At 36.0% G+C, this 16,069-nt stretch overlaps 1 protein-coding gene across 1 annotated transcript; it reads right to left on the bottom strand.

Annotated features, from left to right (window-relative positions):
* Positions 1 to 427: 427 nt before the first annotated feature.
* Positions 428 to 14,517, bottom strand: LOC136234968 (WD repeat-containing protein PCN-like). Its single transcript, XM_066024473.1, has 16 exons — positions 14,126 to 14,517; positions 13,893 to 14,036; positions 12,998 to 13,304; positions 12,848 to 12,911; positions 11,490 to 11,603; positions 11,220 to 11,382; positions 10,813 to 10,963; positions 10,097 to 10,692; positions 9,441 to 9,622; positions 8,684 to 8,944; positions 8,477 to 8,602; positions 2,649 to 2,801; positions 2,016 to 2,310; positions 1,654 to 1,940; positions 907 to 1,190; positions 428 to 826 (listed from the first exon to the last, which is right to left on the bottom strand). The coding sequence occupies exons 1-16, from the start codon at positions 14,288 to 14,290 to the stop codon at positions 612 to 614; spliced, it is 3,507 nt and encodes a 1,168-aa protein (XP_065880545.1). The 5' UTR covers positions 14,291 to 14,517; the 3' UTR covers positions 428 to 611.
* Between the last annotated feature and the right edge of the window lie 1,552 nt (positions 14,518 to 16,069).

Raw genomic sequence — 16,069 nt, 5'->3', positions numbered from 1 at the left:
GTGATTTTTACTCTCGAGAATATGGAAGAAAAGGAAGATGCTGTCATTTTCTCTCTCTTATAAATTAGTAACAGAGCTCCCACAAGCTTTTCGCCGATTACCGGATAAAATGGAAGAAGAGGAAACGTTGTCCATTTCTATGTGTTAGTTTCCTTGTTTTTAGGGATAATTAATATTAACTAATTATTTAATTATTTATTCTCTCTACCCGTAGAATTAAATTATATATTAATTTAAGGGTGAAGGACCAAATACCATGTGGTCATTGAGGTCCAATTGAACGGGACTGGTAGACATGATAACCATACCTTGGAAGCTAATAAGTATGGGCTATTGTAATGATCAGATTTTATGATTAGACAAAGTTAAAGAATGTTGACATCCAATCCAACAATTAAGTAATTCTTACTTTTTGAATTGTTCCCAAGTATTTACTTGGTAAAAAGATTAACCGATGGTGGAGAATACTCTAATTAATGGCTCACCACAGAGCAGTTGTTTATTATTATCTACAGACGGCCACAAATACAGTCGAACAAGGTCAATAGACATGACCTCTATAGAATAAACATTTTAATTTTGTTTATAGCTAACCTAACCTACGATGAATATCACATGGTCTTTGGTCCATCATCTTCCTTGGATATTAACTGTTTCAGCTTCTCAACAAATATTTCAAAATCATCTTGGCTTCTGATGAGACTGAGACGCACATAACGATCACTAGCGAAAAATTGAGCTCCTCGACGACCAGTAATATTAGCAGCTTTAAGCACTGCATAACAATCTTTATCTTCTTCTCTCTCACACTTTAGCCATCCATAAGCTGAAATCATTTCTTAAACTAGTTATATAATTTCTGAATTACATAGAATATTTAGGTGAGAGTTGATTACTATACCATACCTGGTGAAGCATTTTTGAGCTTGTTTAAATAAGTACAGTATTGAGGAGGTATTTTTTGAAGTGAGAAACGATCTGTCTTTGATATTATCTCATTCAATCTTTCCCAGCGTTTCCTCGTTGTGCGATGCCCAAATTCAAATATATTATTTTCGCCTTCTCCAACAACTACTACCTTAAGGAGCTTTAGAACTCTTAGTTGAGTTTCCCGAGAAACTCCCATAGTGTTTAACTGCAAATACCGCACCATTTTCTCATAGATTGCCTCGTCCTTCACAATAGCCCAACTGTGCAAGCAAACCTCAAAATGGTAACTCTATATCTCTCTCTTGGTGGGTAAATTACATATGTGACGTCTTTGTACTATGTAAAATCTTTTGGGGACTTCCGATTAAAGTGTACAACCGATAAATCCGAAGTCAACGCGCTAAGTCAGTTGTTTGAGGGAGGAAAGGGAAGGAGAGAACTCGCAAAATGAAGAAATGAGACAAGAACATTTTAGTAATTGCAAAAGGAGAGAGTCCCATTTTTTAAAATGAGCAGGATGAAAAATGCTAATGTCGCGCGTTGACTCCGGATTGAGCAGCCACAAATACCAGTTGGACACTTAAGTCATCCAAAAGTTGTACATTTTGTGTGCAAAATTGAAAATTGTACACCAAAAGTGTCAAATGGTGCAAAGATTGTACCACGTATGTGATTTACCATCTCTTTCTCTTAAAAGGGTATAAAAAGTTGTCGAATACTTGCCCGAATCTGGAGCCAGCATGGCCAGTAAGCTTGGAGACTGTAAACAGGGTCATATCTTCATCAGCTGGGGATGGAATAGCAGTATAATGAGGCCAGTAATAGGCACGGTCATAAATTGCTTGCACATTTGAACCTTGAAGAGTAGCATGTTTCAGCTGTCCATCAGGATTGTTTGGCGAAGTTACAAACTCAATCATATCATCTGATGACTTGTTTTTCCATAGGGATGTATCCCCTTCAAACCTGTAATCCACCGACCGGAAGAATTCTGTTTGTAATTCATAAACCTGCAAGGATATATAGGAATCAGAATTCCAGAAACAATGAATCAATCAGAGAGAAGAAAGAAGAGAATAACAAACCGGGTAGAAGGGGATAGAAGCAACAATATTGGCAGGGGAAGTAGAATTATAAGGGGATAAAGAATGAACAGCAGCATTAAGAAGCTGTGTAGAGCCTGCTCCAAAAACTATGTATCTTCCTTGAGTCACAGCATTTCCTACTTTAGCATGAAGATCTCGGATAACATTTTCGAGATGTTTGGAAATGAAAGATTGATCACTAAATGTGTAGCTCATCCTATGCCATCCTGATATTACAACTGCACTGCTTACTGCATTTTTTACCCAAAATGGCTCCAAGAACAGTGGATCTCCCCTAACATAACCAAACCAAATTGCATACAAATGAAATTAATACCGTATGCTTTCGTTATTACGATGACCATGTTAAAGATGATTATTGTTAATTATCTCTTTACCTATGCTCAAATATCATCGATAGATAAAGAGATAATTACCCGTGACCTCTGGTCACACGGCAACAACGTTTTTACGGTTGCGCCAAGGCTCGCCCTCAGATAGGTAAAGAGATAATTAACAATAATAATAAGAAGATAAATTGGACAACAATTAAAAACAGATTAATCTAACTTAGTTATAAACAAATAAAGGTAAAATTGATTCGGATAACAGATAAAAAAGAGAAAGAAATACCCGTCAGCATTAACAGGACAAGAGGGGTCGAAAAGGGAGCAATCGGAAGCAGTATAGCAGGAATTGCATTCACAGATGTTACCATCTAAGTAAGCTCTTCCATGGCCAGAGCATGATATGGCTGCTACTTCCTCTGCTTCTTCTGCTGCTTCTCTTGTCCAACCTTTTTCATAATTATAGCTTTTGTATATCAATAACAGATTCAGAATTATGGATATTCCCAGAATCAATTTGTAAGACTTTGAGTTTGATTCTTTTGACATTTTTCTTTGATTCTTCCCTCTACTTCCTTCTTCTTCTATTACCACCACCAACACAATAAGGATACTCCAATAGCTAACGACAATATGTATATACTCCTTAGCTATTGGAGGATCCGTAAAAAGAAAAACAAAATATCAATTGGATTCCATATTTCAGAATAGGTTCCCACTATTTGCCAAAATTAGTATTTGCCTACCTAACTCTACAAAATAGAATTTTTTTCTACAAAGATTCAGTAATGGGAGGGAGGCAATTGCTGGATTTGGCAAAGTTGGGGGTTTAATCGACCAATTTAGAAGTATAGAAGTATAGAGACTAATTGATTTTGGGAGTATAGATTGAGGACTAATTTACACTTTAAGCCAATCAAAAAAAAGATTCCCAACAGAATCCAAAGGAATTATTTATATATCGTGGGAAATGTGATTGTCCTCCCACCGGGTCTTTCTATCCCCTCCAGTCCAGCCCACCAAAATTTATATGGTTCTAAATCTTTTAAAAGATTTAGAATCAAGAGAAATATGGTAAAACATTTTTCCTCACTTTCTTTGTATACCTTTCTGTTGACTAACCTAAATTTTTCGTTGATTTATTTTCCTAAGCAAACAATGATGCGGGGCATCTTTCCCTAGGATCGGGTCCGGACGAGGGAAGTCGGAGGAAGAACCAAGCGCGAGCAACAAGCGAGTAAAGAGACCAAAACAATACAACACAGCAGCTCAGACACGCTCCGCGTGTATTTGAGATTGATCCGGAGAAGGTCCGGAAGGTCACATACGCAGGGCTTGGATTGGGCACGCTCCGCGTGGAAGAAAACACGCCCTGCGTACTTGAGGGTCTGATCCGGATAAGAGTTCAACAGCCAAAGTACGTCCCGCGTAGATCTGGGCACGTCCCGCGTATAATAGATACTGATCCAGAGAAGGGCTCATCAGCCAATCCACGTCCCGCGTGGATTTGGGCTCGTCCCGCGTACTTTCACTTTTTCAGGAACTTGTGCCTTACTCCAGGTTCCTTGTTATTTACACATTTGGTCCCTCAGCTCCTTTCCCACTTTCAAACCAACCCCCTCCACTTACCTTTACCCCATTTACCCCTTATCTTTATGCTTTAATTAATTATGTAATCTACCCTTTATGTAATTAGGCAATTAGGGTTTTTGAGATGATATAAATTCATCTGTTTCTTGTAATTGTTCTTCAACTTTTTATCAATCAAATATTAAACTTCTTCAAGAAGCTTGTTAAGGTTTTCACCTTCAACAATGGGGATTTCATATTCCTATAGATTTAGTCCATGAAACTTGGGATTCACTCCTTCTAGTTTAGCTAGAGAAGAACATCTTTGTTAGTTTACGATTAAAACTAACACGTCCCGAATTAATCCGTATCAAACAAACACCAAAAAATCATGAAAATATTTTTCTGCATAATATTTTTCGGCAAATAAACATGACCTAAAGCAATGATATCTCTAAACAAATTGTAGTAATGCTTTGAATCAGTATAACACACTACGACAGGAAGCAACGAGGGTCTTATTTGTAATCTGTTTTTCGCCTCCTAATATATACTATTCTCCTTCTGCCCGTGGACTAGTCAACACAACATTGGTGAACCACATAAATATGTGTTTTCGATTGTTTATTTATTTATATTTCATTAATTCCGCACAACACAGATATTGTTTCAAATCTTAAAATTCCATCTTAATTCAAAATTTATAAGAGATTCATTTGTTAGATTCTCAAGTTAAGTTAAATTTGAGGAGTTTGTGGTTAAAATATAACTCTAACAACCTTCTAGTTCTTTCCTCAAATCATTTTGAGTCTTTATTGCATCTATATTATTCATGAATTTCTTTCCCCTCCTAGAACACTCCTTATTTCATTTTTATTAATCCATCCATCTCATTATATAAATTATTCTAGGATGTTTCCAACAAATTAAGAAATATTAATATAGAGTCAAATTAATGAATTTGTATGGTTTAACTTAAAAAAAATATTTCGCATGTAATGGTTGTGGAATAAACATCGAAATATTAAAAAAACACATGGATACATTGAAAATTAAGATAAAAAATTAATATTTGGACCAAAAAACCAAACTAGAACGACTTATATTTTGGAAAAAAATTCACTTTCTAAAACGACTTATATAATGGGACGGAGGAAGTAATTATTTATTATTGAGGAGTCTACATCATCTCACTATTGATAAATATAACAATACATAATAATTTTAATGATAGAAAATAAATAAGCAGTGAGTATCAAGTGTATTGTTGGAAAAGGCGGAAGAGTACTGCATTCGTAGCGGTGGTGTCTTCCATGATTCGCCTGAAGTTTTTGACATGATTGGTTGGATCGCCAATCCCTCCGTACTGGCTGAAAGTAGGGATTTCTAATCCCCTCAGCATCGACTACTGGTTGATCTCCATAGATAAAGGCATGCATGTGACAGACAAGGCTGAATATTCATGGTACGTGTCGGGTCTATCTAATGCCTCCTTTCTAAGAAGCTCGTAGATAGCTTTCTTGCTAAGTGGTTTGTCTTCTTCCTCCTCTTTCGGTTTATTTTTATTTGTATGTTTGCTTCGATCAACTGGAGGTTTTTGAGGAGATTGTGTCTACTTCTGCTTCGCTCCTTGGACTAGTTTCTCCGCATCTTTTGGGGGCTTTTGGCTTTTTCTTTACGTCTGGTAGGTGATCGAGAATATCTTCTTGTGAGGGGGAGACTTTGGGTACGATCTTTTGAAGTTTTTGTTGATTGTCGGTTGGACTCCGTTTTGTAATTGATGTTGTTCTGTAAGTCCTCTTTGGCCTTCCTCGACTGTTGTTTGAGGTCTGTCATCTCTTTCTCGCAACTTTTGCGTCATCTATCTCTTGTTGCATGGCGACTAAATTCTGTCCGAACCTTCGAGAAATCTCATCTGCCAAAAGGTGATATTGGAGTTCCAATTGTGGTCGACGCTCTATTTCTTGCTTAGCTCCGTCTTCATTATTTTGATGGACCTCCGAATGGATACGACTGGAGAAGTCCTTTGCCATGTGAAAATCTAGTTATTCTCGAACATTCCCTTGTAGGGGAATCGAAGCTTCAAAGGTTTCCGAAGGTATACTTTATCTCATATGTGATATAATAATATAGAGGATTGTGATGATATCATATCCCAATTTTTCCTACGAAGAAAGGAAAAGTTTAATATCATGATTGAATTAACATTATTTCAGAAATATTTCCCTTGTAATTATTGTAAATAATTTGTTGAATAATATTTGCATTCAACATAAGACTAAACTATTAAATGTTTCCATCAATCAATTATACGATTCCATCAAAGAAATATAAAATATCATATATTACATCATGCATAATGCATAACAGCCATACATTCCATGATTCGACCAGAACTAGTCCAATTCATAATTGATGAAATAAAATGAATTGAATAAGACGACACCATCTCAGTACTCCATCGTCTAACATGACATGAGAGACTATGACTATTTTAATAATATTTACGGAACTATTCTCATTTAAATATCTACCTGATTTATCGTAATGTCTACTTGAATTTTATGGTCCTAAATTGTTCTTCATTATTTTATTATTATGAAAAACATATTTTGAATATTGTAATAGTAATTTTTATTTTCCTTAATTTTATATGTTGTTCATCTAACTAAATGAGACAATTATTAGATTCATGTTGTATTAATTATCGGGTTAATATTAAATAAGTCAAACTTAATTTAATTCAAAAAAATTGTGTCATAATATTGTCAATCTAATTGGATTAGTGCGGATATCGTATCGAGTTTTCGAATCACATATAATTTTACTATTTACTTATATTAATTGTGACTGTTTAAATATGATACTATTTCTAAATATTGTATGTTATTTTTGGATTTGCATGTTAACACTGACCATTCAAAAATCCGGTTATATCATGTTGAGTTTGTGTAATGTATTTACAAGTCACATGTAATTTTACTATCTATATTAAAATGACATGTAAAAATATTAGAAGTTTGAGTCGTATTTACCGGTAACAATTATTATTTTATTATTTTTACTAATTAAAGTAACATGTAAAAATATTAGAGAATACAATAATAATTTTAAATATCCGTGTAATTTCGTGCCATTTTCGAATTAGCATGTCAATACTAACTCAATCCGTAAATTTGTTTGTCTTTGTATCAATCTAAAAATAACACATTACCCGGTAAACTAAATTCAAATACTAAAATTACATGTCAATTTTATATCATATATGTATATGAGCTTTTCCTAGAGTAATGTTCCCATACCAAAATCTTTTAGCTTTTCTCGAAATTGAGCAGTTGGAAAGGAAAGCTACTCAATTCATCAATGCGTTTTGGTTAATGCAATCTCCTTTTCATGTAGGACAGAAAACTGGCAAAAACATTCTGAAACCCTAATCTTTTACTTTTCAATGCATTATTTGAAGATATTAAACCACTAATCATTTGTTTCATTTATCTTTTATGTGATCTTTTGAAGACATTAAACCACTAATCATTTGTTTCATTTATTTTTACCAACTTAATTAATTGTGAACATTTATACAACTAAAAAGACATTATTTATTTCATTTATTTGAAATAATAATTTGTATGGTCAAGGCATTTACAATTCTTATATACACATCACACATCAAAAACTATTTTTCAGTAATAAACAAAACTATTAACCAACTTTTATGTTCCAAGGTGACATTTATTTATTTTTTTTGAAGGTAAGGTGACATTTATTTATTATTAATGCTTAATCGGACTAAACATAAAAGATAAAGTTTAATGTGTACATAAAAAATTAAGAACTTGAAAACAACAAAAAAAAAAAAAAAATTGCCGATAAAATTTGCAATTAGGATCATGACCATCGTAGGAAAACTCATGGTAACAAGGATTGAATTGGAGGCAACGAGTGATCTATCTTCGAGAGCGGTAGTACTATGGACCACAAAGGAAATTGGCAAGTCAATTAACCAGGAATTGTGGAAGAAAAATGCTTAATTCCAAAAGAAATGAAAATAATACAAATATTGAACTGCTACATCCACTCTATGCCACTTACATATAAAACAAAGGTAAGAAATGTTGGGTAATTTTTTTCAAAACATATAAAAAAAATATTAAATAAAGGAACTACATTAACAGGTCAGTAATTATTTAAGGAATACAATTGACAATCACCCTTGGATCCCAACATTTCCCCCAACCCCATCCACTATAGAACCCCAAACAAAAAAAACTCTATTTCATGTCAAAATTGTGGGATGGATGGATTGCCACTTCTGCAATCTCCACATCAGGCTGTAAAATAGCATTTGACGTTTGTAGCACTTATGTCCCATATATATGTCTGTGGACTGGAGGGGCATCCAAACTTTTTATCACATCCATCCACGGTTTGTCTATGATCAAGATTGAGTTTTCTGAAAGGTTTCCAATATATAAAACAGGATCTCTGAATGCAAGGAATTCAAAGTTTTTATAATGTTTCGCCTCTGTATGACTCTCTTTCAACATTCGTTTGAATCTACCGTTTATCAGATTTTGTTGCAACTTCTTCAATGGAGAATGTTGACCATTCACCAACTCACTCATCTCCTCTCGATCCACCGGTAATCCAAAGTTAATTAAGCACATCGCCCTACACCATATTCCAATCAAATGTTAAAACAATCTAATGCAATGCCATCCTAGAAAATAAGATAAAAAGAGAGAGCAGCACCTGGCACTATAAACAATAACAACCGGTGGACTTGATGAAGGCAAGAATGAGAGCCCTATAACCTCCCCAGGAAATTCCTGATATCTCTTCGGAAGGACAAATGTATGCCGCATTGACCATTCTCCCAACTGTTTTGCTTCCACATCAAATGCATACACCTGGTTCGAAGAGGTTGTGACTACAAGAACATTATTATTTTGTGGAGGAAAACCACCAGCTGTCACCGAGGCACCATCCAATCTTGATATAAACCAATGTTGTCTGTTGCACCAAGAATATGATTCATAAGAAATCATTCGGAATAATCAAGCATTAAGTTTAACTGACCATACTTCCTTCACTCACTCGTCAAAAACAACTTGTCTGGGATTCAGAAAATTCCCAATAAATCACACAGAATAAACAAGTGAAGCTACATTAAATTGTTCCGATAACAAGCAACACTCATCAAGACTATAAGAGCTAGAATATTAGATTATTTATATCAATATTACAGATGGTAGAAAAAGAGCACTTAAATGAAAATTAAAACGTTCAACAGAAAATCAGTAGATAGCATGCTATATACCATTTATCCAACAGGAATAGCAAACTAAAAAACTTCAAACTTACTGTTATTCTCTGGTATCATCACTAACTTTGTATTGAAAAGCATATCCAGTAAACACAAAAAAAAATCTCTATAGATAATAATCATTGTGCAGAAAAAAATTGATGGTCTAAAAAAAGACCAATTTAAAACAAAATATGTTAATACCTTAATGTCTCCAGATTGAATATATAAACATCTCCAAAGCAATTGATGGCAGCTAACCATTGCCCATCACTACTTGTAAACATTTTTGTTATAGGAGGCTCACTGGGTGGCAATTTCTCATCGTAATCTTCACGCCGAGGTGTGAAGGTATGCAATAATTCCAAGCTTGCCACATCCACAACCTACAACAATTTGATGAAAAACAGGAAGAACAGTATTTCAAATTAAGCATCAAGGATTTTCCACGAAACACTTGACAATACTTGACAATAAATAATTCATAAATGTAAGAATAGAAGCATATTGAATGGAAGGCTACCAATGGTTCCAAATTATAAAAAATCCAAAAAGAGACTTTAACCGGACTTTTTTTCCCAGTTCTGTTCATTGCACATCTACTCTCTATAACAACGAAAAATTAACTCCTAAAGTAACTACACCAAATCTCCATGCAATTAAAGAGAGCAAACGAACTCGTGATCAACCTATATGCCTAAAAACAGGATCAAATTATCTAATCTTGCAACCAACTAGCTAGAAGTTCAGTATTTCCCTTATTTGTCTCAATGCATAAATCTACTGACAACCATTTAAATGGCAAAGCATAATAAAACAGAATGTGAATACAGAACATATGAAAGATAGAGAACCCTTACATATATTCTTCTATCATGCCCTGCTATCATCAGTCTTGATGAATCAGAACTAAATACCATAGAATGTCCAAATGGTAATTTTTGGGGAAGTTGCTTTTTGGTAACAGTCCATGCAGTTTTTCCATTATGCCTCTTCAACTCAAAAAGACTCGGTTTAACATGGTCTGAATAGGCAAATAGCGCCCCTGAATTAGCAATGGCACTGCATATGATCTTCCGAGATGCTTTACTTTTAATTCGAGCTAGCAACTCGGTATTTGCAGGGCCTTTGGAGGGGCCAGGACTAGAATCCGGCAAGACTCCACCTTTCACATTAACACACATAATATCCAGCCAATGAGATCCCTGAACTAGAAGCAAAGAACTGTGATTGAATGTAGTATTAAGAACCAACTGAATAGGCACTCTCTGTGGAGCAGGGCAGATATCATGTGGAGAGTATTTGGTGAATTCCTTGGCAGAATAGGCAAAGAGCTTCGTGTCATCACCAGCAGAGATGAGCATAGGAACCCCAAGGTGGGCCCACTTACGATAACTAAAATCAAGGGGCCTCTTTCTACTACGAATTCTTTTTACCTTTTCATCAGGCAAAGGATCTGTCATTTACACAGTTCAAACAAATACGTAAAATAGAAGTCACAGTACATTATATAGTGTATTAAATGCTCGACACAAACTCAGTAATATACAGATATTAAAGAAAACCATGCACATACCTTCTCTACTGATTGGTGCTGCCACTGTCAAAGCCCTAACATCATGAGTATGAGCTCTATAATGACCAACATATAGCCATTTCTTCATCATTTTATTGGAAATATCATCACTCAGTCCAACAGGCTCACTGGAAAGCTTATAGAGAATAACCTACAATACAAAGCAATCCATGTTTAGCAATAAAGCTAAATTTATATGGTGAATGGACAGCATGCAAAATAAGAATATGTACAAGTCAACAATTACTGAAGCAAACTTTGATAAGAATTATCTTCCATACTTTCACAGTAGCCCAATATAACAAGATAAGAAACTGGAATTAAGTTATTTGCATTTTTTTCCAACACATTGTGCTGGTTAAGACAAACCTAAAAAGTTTCAACTTCACATAGATCAAGATCTGTACCTGACCATCCGACCCAGCAGAGAACACCCTGTTATGACTAGGTGAAGCTGCCAGCGCATTTGCACCCCCCTTGTGTAGAGTATGCGCCTGCAACAATGTTCCATGCTGAGAGTCCCAAAACTGAACACTACCACTGCTGTCTGCACTAACAAGTGTCCCACATCTGAAATTTACAATAACTAATTAAAAACAGTGCGAAGAAAAATATACAAATTACCTCATTACTTCCATACCAAGTAATATATAGAACACAAAATGAATTTTTCTTACCTAAGGGCAAGTAGAGACCATATACAAAGTTCAGGACCACTACCCAGACCACCAAGCCCCACCGTAATCCTGTATATCTCATGTCCCAATTTAGCATCCCAGCACCTTATAAACCTGCAGGGAGGCTAACTTATAAGACATTATAAACTTCAAAACAAGAAGAAGAAAAAGAAAGGAGGCTCTAAACACACGCTGATTCATAGTTCTGCTTTTCTGCTGAAACTAGCAGAGAATTATAGTCATTGCCAGCATAGCAGTAATAGAGATTCCGCTCGTGAATCGAAATCCTCATTTTGTGAATTGACTCGTGAACTGAATCATAAGATTCGGTTCAAATATGTAATATTATAAAAAAAATAAAATACATATCACCTTCATGAACAATTTCAAATTACATATATAATTTTTTTATGGCTTTTTAAATTAAAATGCTAAAACTCAATTAAAATGGTTTTTATATTATAGTAATAAAAAACATAGTTGTTAAAGGCGCACCTCAGAAAAGGCTCAAGGTCTTGCACCTAATAAATCCTAGGCAAGGCTATGTTTAAAAGGCTCGTGCCTTGTGCGCATCACCTGGGATTCGCAGACTCTCCTCAGGCGCACCTCTTATGCATTTTGATTAATGATTAGGTTTATAATTTTTTACTGCCCTCATTAAAATAAAAGGTTGATTAATCTCAACCACTTATCCTACTTAGTAAACTTAAATCTAAACCATTGATCTAAGTAAAAAAGAATAAGAGATGTAAAAATAGAAGGGACAGAAGAAGAGCAAGAGATGTAAAGGAGAGGAGCTCCTTTCAACAGTGCGAAACATAAAACCAGCAGTTCTAGTATCTTAGTCTTTGTTGTCAACTAGTGCGCCTTTAACAACTATGATAAAAAAGAAGTTGCTATCTATAATGGAATTAAAAACATGAGAATACAATTAATTCCCCTCTAGACAGAAAAGGTGTTTTTGTTTCCTTCAGTATTTTAATTTCTTCATGCTCCCAAATCTAAAAACCCCACTTCTCATTCTCCCTCAATTTCTTTCAGATTTTCTCCAGATATGAAGAAAATCCATTGGGTCCTCGTTATCTTCCTCTGTTTTCACTCTCGTGTATACTGTCAGCAAAAAAGTGACAATGCCTTGATGCGTAAGCACCGGGAAAGCCTCAGCAGTCCTATCAAATTCCTCTCCTTTTTTCACCTTTATCCAAGACTCAGCAGACTCGCCCAATTCGCACGAGCCAGCCCGATTCAGCACCGAATCTTGATCCAGTTTGATACCACCTATAGATAGGGCTCGAAACCTAGACGACTCGACTCATACGAGTTTGATAACAGTGATTGTCCGTCCCAAGAAAACTTACCCATCACTAGTCCCTGAATAAATCTTACTAGCATCAGAACTCCATGCAACACTCAAAACGCGCCCTGCAAATAAGCATATGATTAAAAAGCTGTGCAGATGTACAAAAAATTACCCAAATGGAGAAATCAGAGAGGTTAAGATATCTCACCACTGACCCTAGGCAACGTTTTATTGTATATTAACTCATCTGAGTCAGGAATGGCATATATCCGCACACAGCCATCATCACAAGCCATTGCAATGCGAGGATCCTCAACAACAGACTGCTCAGTAAGTTCATCCGAGTCTGAATTGTCTTCAGACTCACTGGATTCATAATCATCAGTACCATTTTGTTTATCATGTAAATATCCATTTCCAAGGGGCTGGGACTTGAGATTTGTAGGACTTGGTGGGTTACTAGAGGGTGCGACTGCCATCTGCCAAATTGAGACCCCAACAGACTCTAGAACATTCTGCAACACACGGAGAATAAAAATAACATTATAGATTGGCAATCAAAATTGTAAAAATGTCTATTTACTATGAAATTTCAACTTCTACATAAAATGAACAATGTTTTCACTTAGAATTCTAAATGAAGGGAAAAAGAAGAAAGGAATTCTGGATTTAAAAGTATATGGAAGGCCAACTGATGTGAAACTCAAAAGAGCTATACTTGAAATATATAATCTATAAACATACAGGTAATTAGTCTAGTCAACTCCCGCACTTTCAACTGACTATTGACTGGCAGCACATATAACATTTAGCTTAATACATAATCAATCATCTAAACTCGTTACATTTTGCGGCCTTATAGTTGGTCCTATCACACAACTAAACTTGTCGAATGTGACACCTTTATTTGTTGATTTGCCAGATTTTAAAGCTGGGAATGGCACCTCAAAGTCAAACTTTCACCTAAGCTAGATCAAGTATAAATTCAGGGGGCCAAACAGCAAAAAGCGACAAGTTTAGGTGTTAGTTATGCATTAAGCCTATAACATATCTAGCAAATTAAATGAACAAGATCAAACGCAAGTTGAAAAAGAAAACTTCACCTTCTGCTTCAGGTGAAAAAGATCCCATTCTGAAACTGAACCATCAATACTACAGGAGAACAACCTTCCACAAGGCAATCCATTGGAGCCAACACGACACCAAACAAGGGATGAAACTCTCGAATTAGGGTCTCCATGAATAGTCTATGAGCAAAAACAATCAAAACGTCAACTGATTAACAACGCCAACTTAATAAGCACTCGTATATCTATAATAACACAAGCTTAAGTACCAGCTGACAGTGCCAACCAACGGCTCCAGGAGAGACGAGCCAAATTTCTAGAGAACCATCTTCACGGGCGGCAGCGACCTGGTAGTCGTCTGCGCTTGTGGCTAGGGCTACAACAGGAGATGGCTTCCACTCGATGGAACTGTTCCTGTACGCAGCTTCAAGCATTGCGTACTAAAAGAGAAAAAACACAGGAACAAGAACCCCTTTTTCCGCCGATGATAATCTTAAGGCGCCAATTTAAACAAAAAACCCTTCAATAGGGGCAGAGGATAAAGACAGAAGACGTTGAAAGCGCCGCCACAGGAAGCCTTTGGCAGAGGCACGAAGGAGGAGGAGTAATGTGAAAGAGAGAGTAGGCATTCCAGGAAAAAGAAACCAAGTAGGGTTTAAGCGCGGCGATTGATTTATGAGTTATGGAGGGTCTATACGAACCGAATCCGAATAATGGAAATTCGGACCGGGTTGGTTTTACCAGCTTCTTGAACCGGGGAAGCGATGAAACGGCGACATTTTCTACCAATTTTGACCTTCTTGGACCGATAATCATTATCATTTCCAAATTTTCCAATCAGCGGATTAATTGTTGGCCAAAATTGATTAATTGCTGAGCTGTAAATTTGCTTATCATAAGTGCGAACAAATTTAGTATATTTATAAAGGAATGCAATTTTAAATCTATCAGTATAATTTCAAATTTCATGAAGAGAATATTAGATTTTTCATTGATATTTCAAATTTCAAATTACATTAGGAAGGACTTTTAGGTCTTCCCTTTAATCTTCTCCTCAAGACTCAGGTTGAGACTTCTCCAAAATTCCTCACTTCTTGGGACATATTTGTGTAACATGATGTCCGGTAGAACAAGCAACAGAACTCTTCCTATCATCATGTTTGGCAGCATCTCTTGCCTCCTTTAGTTCTTGACGCATTACCTCCATTTGTGTAGCATGCTCCGCTCAAATGATATTCATCGATTCTTGAATCGACCCCATGTTGTAACTCAGCTGTCTAGTTAAGCCATCTATGAAAATACGCTGCTCAGGTTCTAAAGATCCTAGGCAAGCATCGATACGTTGATCCAAAATTCGTGTACCAGCAAGGATTGAAAGTGGATTATTGCAAGAATCCACTAAGCCACGATGAGGAGCGACTGAAGTGCTGGGAAAGTCAGTAACCCACTTATTAGACTGAATCCCTGATTGGGAAGCGGATTGTTCTAGGGGTTGATTTGCAGGATTGACAACTAAAACTTTGAACTTGAACCATATTTTACGAGAAACGTTCCATGCTCACCGCACCAAATGATATGGAAATTCTTGTAAACTCCACGTCCGACTACACTCCGGTGACCTGAGATCACAAAGAATGTTAGAAAAAGGGGCCGGTGTTCCAGCAAACCCTCTCCGATGCTAAAGTCAAAAAATATTAAAGAGAATACCAGACTAACTTAGAACAAGGAAAAGAGTAATGAAATAGTTGAAGTAAGATACCTGTGAACGTGGGCTTTCAATCTATTTATAAGTAAAAATGAAGTGTACCTGGACACGTGGCACCACTTGATTGGCCTTCAGACCCGATCTTTTTGTGTTGTGATATATATGAGTTTGGGGAGCGTGTTGTTGGAATCCATCGTTTTCATTGGTCCACATATCTCTTTAAGCAGCTCCCGAAGAGAAACGTTTGGATGTCAAGTGGCCGAAGTCATGGCTTTGAACAAGAAGAATGCAATTATAGGCTTTGATGGAATTGGACCCATTTGATGACTTCAGATCATGGTCAAGGCCCAACTACCAAAAGCCCAAATAACTTGATACCATATCACTAACAATTTCAAAAAGTTTGGTGTCTTCTGTGGTAAGAATGTTTATGCCAATGCCCAAGCTGAGTTGTCTTATATCATTGGCGTCTCTAATACTCTTAATACATGGGAATTTCTTGGTGTTC

Source organism: Euphorbia lathyris, chromosome 7 (genome assembly GCF_963576675.1).
Source record: "Euphorbia lathyris chromosome 7, ddEupLath1.1, whole genome shotgun sequence".
Classification (NCBI taxonomy): domain Eukaryota; kingdom Viridiplantae; phylum Streptophyta; class Magnoliopsida; order Malpighiales; family Euphorbiaceae; genus Euphorbia; species Euphorbia lathyris.
This window is presented reverse-complemented; position numbering and strand designations above follow the sequence as displayed.